General features: G+C 38.2%; 1 protein-coding gene across 1 annotated transcript in view; it reads left to right on the top strand.

Moving 5' to 3' along the window:
• Nucleotides 1–5,116, top strand: part of LOC110467296 (ribosomal biogenesis protein LAS1L-like) — a 21,130-nt gene extending 16,014 nt beyond the window's left edge. Inside the window, exons 12-14 of the mRNA XM_021524368.1 lie at nt 994–1,071; nt 3,191–3,374; nt 4,884–5,116. Coding sequence (XP_021380043.1) covers nt 994–1,071; nt 3,191–3,374; nt 4,884–4,983 — 362 coding nt within the window. The 3' untranslated portion in view covers nt 4,984–5,116. The remainder of the gene's footprint in view (nt 1–993; nt 1,072–3,190; nt 3,375–4,883) is intronic.
• The last annotated feature ends 2,159 nt before the right edge of the window (nt 5,117–7,275 follow it).

Raw genomic sequence — 7,275 nt, 5'->3', positions numbered from 1 at the left:
CTCTCCCTTCTCTTGGGCTAACCATAATCCTCCCCCTCCTCTTGAGCTAACCATAACCTCTCCCTTCTCTTGAGCTAACCATAACCTCTCCCTTTCTTAAGCTAACCATAGCCTCTCTTCCTTCTCTTGAGCTAACCTTAACCCTCTTCCTTCTCTTGGGCTTACCATAACACCTCTTCCTTCACTTGAGCTAACCATTGCACCTCTCCCTTCTATTGAGCTAACCATAACTCTTTCACTTCTCTTAAGCTAACCATAGCCTCTCTCCCTTCTCTTGAGCTAACCATAACCCTCTCCCTTCTCTTGAGCTAACCATTACCTCTCCATTCTCTTGAGCTAACCATAGCCTCTCTCCCTTCTCTTGAGCTAACCATAACCTCTCCCTTCTCTTGAGCTAACCATAACCCTCTTCCTTCTCTTGGGCTAACCATAATCCTCCCCCTCCTCTTTAGCTAACCATAGCCTATCACCCTTCTCTTGAGCTAACCATAGCACCTCTCCCTTCTATTGAGCTAACCATAACCCTCTCCCTTCTCTTGAGCTAACCATAACCCTCTTCCTTCTCTTGGGCTAACCATAACACCTCTCCCTTTTCTTGAGCTAACCATTGCACCTCTCCCTTCTATTGAGCTAACCATAACTCTTTCACTTCTCTTTAGCTAACCAATACTCTCTCCCTTCTTCTATTGAGCTAACCATAACCTCTCCCTTCTCTTAAGCTGACCATAACACTCACCCTTCTCTCTGGTTGGTCATAACCATCTCCCATCTCTTAGGCTGTCCATAACCCTCTCTTATTTAACATTTTGGACAATTCGTTCTAAGGCATGTTGACCTTATATGCTTATTTGTCAATATATCAATTGAGATGATAAAACAGTATATGTAAAAAAGTGAACATCAAATGACCTTAAATGAGATGGGCAATCAATGTGCGTCATTTTAAACAGGTTTTCCTGCACATACTTCTCATTATGTTTCGTATATTTTCAGATGTAAAATCCAGGAAAAGGAAGTTAGAAACTTTAGAAGATGACTTTCCTGTAAAAGTTATGTGGCAGATATGTGAAGGTATTTGTGCTGATCAGAATACTCTGTTTCTCTATTGATGTCTATGTATGCAGTACTTTTGCTTTGCATTATATAATTGAAATCAGACTTGATTAAATGTCAATGTCTATACGATTTTTCTGTCCTCTGCTTCTAATCTAAAAAAAGTATTTCAACTAAATGACAAAGCTATCAATTAAACGTTTACCTAAAGTATAAAAAATATCAATATACAGGTATGTGAGGAGTGGGTGTTAACATTAAGGTAACAGGTACCTGTTTATCTTTGTTTTGTGGTGCTTTGTCAAGTTGACAAGGTAACAGGTACTTGTTTATCTTTGTTGTGTGGTGGTTTGTCCAGTTGACAAGTTAACTGGTACTTGTTTATCTTTGTTGTCTGATGGTTTGTCCAGTTGACAAGGTAACAGGTACCTGTTTATCTTTGTTGTGTGGTGGTTTGTCAAGATGACAAGTTAACTGGTACTTGTTTATCTTTGTTGTCTGATGGTTTGTCTAGTTGACAAGGTAACAGGTACCTGTTTATCTTTGTTGTGTTGTGGTTTGTCAAGTTGACAAGGTAACAGGTACATGTTTATCTTTGTTGTATGGTGGTTTGTCAAGTTGACAAGGTAACAGGTACCTGTTTATCTTTGTGTGGTGGTTTGTCCAGTTGACAAAATAACAGGTACTTGTTTATCTTTGTTGTGTGGTGGTTTGTCGAGCTGACAAGGTAACAGGTACTTGTTTATCTTTGTTGTGTGGTGGTTTGTCCAGTTGACAAGGTAACAGGTACCTGTTTATCTTTGTGTGGTGGTTTGTCCAGTTGACAAAGTAACAGGTACTTGTTTATCTTTGTTGTGTGGTGGTTTGTCGAGCTGACAAGGTAACAGCTACTTGTTTATCTTTGTTGTGTGGTGGTTTGTCAAGTTGACAAGGTAACAGGTACATGTTTATCTTTGTTGTATGGTGGTTTGTCAAGTTGACAAGGTAACAGGTACTTGTTTATCTTTGTTGTGTGGTGATTTGTCCAGTTGACAAGGTAACAGGTACCTGTTTATCTTTGTTGTGTGGTGGTTTGTCGAGCTGACAAGGTAACAGGTACTTGTTTATCTTTGTTGTGTGGTGGTTTGTCAAGTTGACAAGGTAACAGGTACATGTTTATCTTTGTTGTATGGTGGTTTGTCTAGTTGACAAGGTAACAGGTTCTTGTTTATCTTTGTTGTGTGGTGATTTGTCCAGTTGACAAGGTAACAGGTTCTTGTTTATCTTCGTTGTGGTGTGGTTTGTCAAGTTGACAAAGTAACAGGTACTTGTTTATCTTCGTTGTGATGTGGTTTGTCAAGTTTACAAGGTAACAGGTACTTATTTATCTTTGTTGTATGGGGGTTTGTCAGGTGGTTTGTCCAGTTGACAAAGTAACAGGTATTTGTTTATCTTTGTTGTATGTTGGTTTGTCCAGTTGATAAGGTAGCAGGTACCTGTTTATCTTTGTGTGGTGGTTTGTCGAGCTGACAAGGTAACAGGTACTTGTTTATCTTCGTTGTGATGTGGTTTGTCAAGTTGACAAGGTAACAGGTACATGTTTATCTTTGTTGTATGGTGGTTTGTCCAGTTGACAAGGTAGCAGGTACCTGCTTATCTTTGTTGTGTGGTGGTTTTTCCAGTTGACAAGGTAGCAGGTACCTGTTTATCTTTGTTGTGGGGTGGGTTTTCCAGTTGACAAGGTAACAGGTACCTTTTTATCTTTGTTGTATGATGGTTTTTCCAGTTGACAAGGAAACAGGTACTTGTTTATCTTTGTTGTGTGGTGATTTGTCCAGTTGACAAGGTAACCGGTACCTGTTTATCTTTGTTGTGTGGTGGTTTGTCGAGCTGACAAGGTAACAGGTACTTGTTTATCTTTGTTGTATGATTGTTTGTCCAGTTGACAAGGTAGCAGGTACCTGTTTATCTTTGTTGTGTGGTGGTTTTTCCAGTTGACAAGGTAACAGGTACCTGTTTATCTTTGTTGTATGATGGTTTTTCCAGTTGACAAGGTAACAGGTACTTGTTTATCTTTGTTGTGTGGTGGTTTGTCCAGTTGACACGGTGACATGTACTTGTTACTTGTAAGCTCTGATTCGCTATGGTTCTCTTGCAGATGATGTGGATTGGTCACAGGTACCCATTGGAATACTTCCGGGACAAACTTTGGACTACTTGACCCTGGACTTATCAACAAACATTGAAAAGATTGAGATGAACATTGTGGACAAAATGGAGGAAAGTTGCTGCGACTTTGAATATTCAACTTGTGAAGAAGATATCGATGATGGAATGATATGGTGAGTACAGCTTTGAATTGACGTCCTAAAGAATACAGATACATTGTTTGTGGGTTCAGTCATATTGTATTATGTGATATTTACTGATATTTAAAACTTTTGTTAAGAATCTGAAAGGACAGGGGTCTGTAAGGCTTGTGGAGTTTTAGATTTTCTATTACTTAATTTATTGATCAGTTTTAAGCTCACCTGGCCCGAAGGTTCATGCGAGCTTATGCCGTACTGCGGCGTCCGGCCGTTAACTTTTTCTTGAACGACTTCTTCTGAAGAATTGTAGGACCTAGGGTCATGATATTTGGTCAGTAGGTACCTGGGATGGAGTGCTATAAAGCTTCCTCATTAAAATGACCTTGACCTACTTTCAAGGTCACAGCGGTCATATATGTTAAAAATTTCAAACAACAGTTTCCTAAGAACCATTTGAACTAGAGTCATGATACTTGGGTATGTTATGTAGACCAGCAGTGCGAATATTTTTTTCAATTACAGTAATGAAGTCAAAGGTCAACTTTAAGTGCTAGTCGGGGGTCAAATGTCAACTTTGGTTAAAAGCTTTAATAAGCTTCTTCTCAAGTTCCATAAGGCCCAGGGTCATGATATTTGGCCAGTAGGTACCTGGGATGTAGTGCTAAAAATTTCTAGTCATGATACTTAGGTATGTTATGTAGACCAGCTGTGTGAATTGTTTTATTCACTACAGTAATGAGGTCAAAGGTCAACTTTAAGTGCAAATCGGGATTCAAAGGTCAATATAGGTTAAAAGCTTTAAAATCAAAATTTTAAGTTTCAAAGAACAATATCTTCAGAACCGTTTAAGAGATGTTAAAATGTCTTGTGTTCTAGTTACCAAATTTGGTCTTAAGTTACCTATATGTCAATGCATGTAACAAAAGAAACAGGTGAGCGATACAGGCCCTCTGGGCCTCTTGTTTATTTTATTACACACTAATGTTTAATGCAGAATCTGGATTGAAAGTAGGTTTCTTAGGCACCAAAGGGGGTTGATCAAATCAGTTCACAAATATCATGTGTAATTTATAAACCCTTCAAAATTTTTGATGGGATGTATTATGGTATGGAGAGTATCTATCCATGTCCACATTTTAATTTTAAATAAAGTTGGTAAATGTCTACAATTTACAAAAAAACTCAGCTGAGTTTGAAGTTGATGAAAGTCTGCACATAATCAGTTAGCATAATCTTCTACAATTGATTGATATTTTCCACACAGTAATTTTTAGGGGCAGGTCTTCATTGCAAATTATGCTCATAATACTCTCTTTTCAACATGAAGCCATTCCGGGTGGAAACACTGGTGACTCCATTTACAAGGCCAGATTAAATGATTGTGTTAAACATAGGAATATATGTTTTAATTATTGATAGTTGATCCTGATGCATGGTCTCAGAACTTGAATTTATCAATCAGTATGCATTATTGTTTGTTTACATCATCCTTTTCAAAGGTATCAACTTGTGTCAAACAGTAATGAAATATTCTATTTTCAGGTTCAAAGAGACTTGCCATCAGGATGAGGGTATTGTTCCGACCTCCACCTGGTCCTTACAGCAGATGGTGGAGATAAAACAGGGTGTCCGGCTTCTATGACACAAATGTGATAAAAACATTTCAGCATGATCAGACATACAAAATGTACTACTTCTGAACAGTGTATTATTATGTAATACTAAGTGCTTTTAGTCCAGAATAAAATTATTTCAAAATGCTGAGAGAAAAAAAATGTATCTGTTGATTTTCCTGCCCAAAGTCGTTCACAGTGACGTTCTGTCAATACCAACCAATTTCTCTTAATTGTACTGTCCACAGGGATTCAGGGCCTTTCTGATGTTTAGGAAGTACATACTGGTAAGTAGTTGTGGTATCAGTATGCAAAGAAAGTGTTATTTTCTCAAACCCTGGTATAAAAAGACTTCCTGGCCTGATATCCAAGGTAATAAATCAGGGGGATGCAGAACTGTAGTGCTCAGGTTTGTTATAACCTTGATGGTCACAGTGATCTCTTTTGACTAGTGGCACGGTTCATAATATACACACTTTACAAATAAATTGGTTTGAAAGTAATCAGTACTCCTCTTAATTTAAAATTCATATAGAAAAGGGTTTTCCACACCTGGCCCTCTATTGGTACAGTATTCAGACAATTTAGATTTACAACTTTTTGGCACCTAAGGATCACCAATGAGACCTAGAAGGACAAAACAACTAAGGTATAGTGAATTCAATTGTTTGGCACATTGTATCTATTTCAAAATGTTAAAATCGTCAATCAAGTGTATGTGCAACCACAGTGTTATGTTCCTCCTTCAAAGCTTATGTGTTTGGTAGTGTATTTATGTTGTGTCACTCACTTTTTTCACATTTTAGGGTTTTAACATTGGTAAATGGGTCGCAGGATTTCTATTTGCAGAACGGTTCCGAAAATCCACTTGAAAACATAACTTGATTTGACTAGATAAAGTATCTAATAATAATAAAATAAATGACCCTTTAATTCCGAAGCTGACATGTTTCCCATTAATCAAGTGGAAGTTATCATCCTGAAGAACTACGCTGAAGAAGAAAAGAAAACGGGGGGAAAACAAAGATGTCAGTCAAAACAGAAGAAAAATATACCTCACATATCCATTTCGCATCAAAACCACTAATTATTATCTTGCATCTAAAACACTAATTTTCGCGAGATTTCAACATGTGATTAGGGCATGTGTGACATAGCACGTTAACAACACATGTGGACTTCAGACTTTTATTTACTTGGCATTGTGGCCGCGACAGTAAATCTACTGAATGTCCTTTTCAACATATTTCTCGAACACGACAGATTATATAGAGATTACAAGATCAAGCACATAGTTCTAAAGCACACCAAGTGCTGTACCCGGGCCATCCCTGCCCCCTCCGGCCGAGGCCTTCCAGGGCCTCTTTCTCCAGAGGCTCACATTCCCGAACCTTGAATCCCCATCTCTCAACTCTTAGACTCCCAACTCCTTACTCTGGGCTCCCTATTAATTTCTTCATAAGTACTTTTAACATTCTATAAAACATGAACTATTCATGAGTGGGTACCACCTGTACATAAGTAATGAGGCACGTGCGTCAATTTAATCTAACTTCTAATCGAACTTTCCCCGTACGAAAACTACAATACTTAGATGTACCATATGGCAATGACAGTTACCCCTGTCTGGTTTGGGGAGTTCACACTTTCGTTCCTATCTCTATGTCATCCATAACGGACCTGGTCGCCACTGGATGGATAGCCCTATAGCACTATCTACAATGCAACGGTCTCCCGTCATTCAATGCAATGTACCTTTTGACCAAAGCACTGCTCTCTATTGATACAGAACCCACTACCTTGCATGTTATAAGATGGTTCCATTCTTTATCATTAAGTACCTAATTACAGCCCATTTTGTTACAGATGATATCGAGGACACAGCAATCTGATTAAAATCATATGTTAAATCACTGAATTAGATGTTATCTAAGTCCGTGGTTAAATGGCTTTGTTATCTTCGTACTACGCCTGAACATCTGAGTGTGCCGCGGTCAGGGTCACGTTCAGGTGACCTTTATATTTATAAATACTCATTAAATTTTGACCAATCAGAGACCCTCTTTCAAAAGGGCGCTCGGAGTTGTAACAAATATGGCGGACATTGATGAGAATGATGTGAAAGTTCTGAAGTTATTTGAGAATAATTTAATTTTGCTTGTAACAAGTATTTTCATTGGCTTAAAAATTTATGTTATCGGCCCATAACGTAAAAAAATGACGTCACCGTTTGTAACGTCGCTTTTGATTGGCTGATACAGCAGCGCAATAATTTCTAAAAGAAAATAGTCCATCAATAAAAGTGGATTTCCACAGGGATT

The sequence above is a fragment of the Mizuhopecten yessoensis genome, unplaced genomic scaffold (assembly GCF_002113885.1).
Source record: "Mizuhopecten yessoensis strain PY_sf001 unplaced genomic scaffold, ASM211388v2 scaffold11169, whole genome shotgun sequence".
NCBI lineage: Eukaryota > Metazoa > Mollusca > Bivalvia > Pectinida > Pectinidae > Mizuhopecten > Mizuhopecten yessoensis.
This window is presented reverse-complemented; position numbering and strand designations above follow the sequence as displayed.